The sequence below is a fragment of the Galeopterus variegatus genome, unplaced genomic scaffold, assembly GCF_000696425.1.
Source record: "Galeopterus variegatus unplaced genomic scaffold, G_variegatus-3.0.2 Scaffold14579, whole genome shotgun sequence".
NCBI lineage: Eukaryota > Metazoa > Chordata > Mammalia > Dermoptera > Cynocephalidae > Galeopterus > Galeopterus variegatus.
The window spans coordinates 1-622 of NW_007740690.1; the positions used below are offsets into that span (position 1 = coordinate 1).

The window sequence follows — 622 nt, forward strand, 5'->3', positions numbered from 1 at the left end:
ATGTTTTTTGAGGGTTAATTTTTCACTCCACCAGTACATGGATTCTGAATGCAGACCAAAACAGCCAAGGCAATCACCAGCTTCAGGGAGAATTTGGAAGGACAAAAGTTAAACTCCACTGAATGATTCTCTTTATAATACCAAAGCCACAATACAACATCACTAGATGGCACAAAGAAAGCACACTGTGGCACTCCTTTTATTCCACCCACCCATCACCTCTACCAAAAAAAAAATTAAAACAGGTTGAGCTATACACAATATGTCTGACTGAAAGTTTTAATAACACAGCAGTTACTCTCGCAAATTACTGGCAAATATGGAGGCTTAACAGTGACTTAACATACAGTTATAGGAAAAATAGATTATTCTGGGGGGAACTGTAGGGGGAAAAAACCCAAACACTTTTTTAAAAAGACAGCAAATATTTTCAGGTATAAGATCTGCATCAAAAACACTGTTTTCTTTCTTTTCTTTTTGGTAAATTTTTAAAACTTACCCTGAAGAGATTTTCCAAATCCCTGGCCCAGCTTCCACCCATGTTTCTGGAGTCAGCAGTGTCCAATATTCTGTTCTGACAGACAGAACAAAGAAACAAACTGAAAGTATTCCAATAATATAT

The 622-nt window shown here is 36.7% G+C and overlaps 1 protein-coding gene across 3 annotated transcripts in view; it reads right to left on the reverse strand.

The window, feature by feature from the left end:
* Positions 1 to 183: 183 nt before the first annotated feature.
* Positions 184 to 622, reverse strand: part of LOC103582006 (G patch domain-containing protein 8-like) — a 25433-nt gene continuing 24994 nt past the window's right edge. For 2 of the 3 annotated variants that reach the window (XM_008563696.1, XM_008563697.1), the window contains exon 4: positions 184 to 574. In XM_008563696.1, the coding sequence (XP_008561918.1) occupies positions 449 to 574 (126 nt within the window). In that variant the 3' untranslated portion in view covers positions 184 to 448. The remainder of the gene's footprint in view (positions 575 to 622) is intronic. The other variant, XR_549716.1, reaches the window with a different exon arrangement.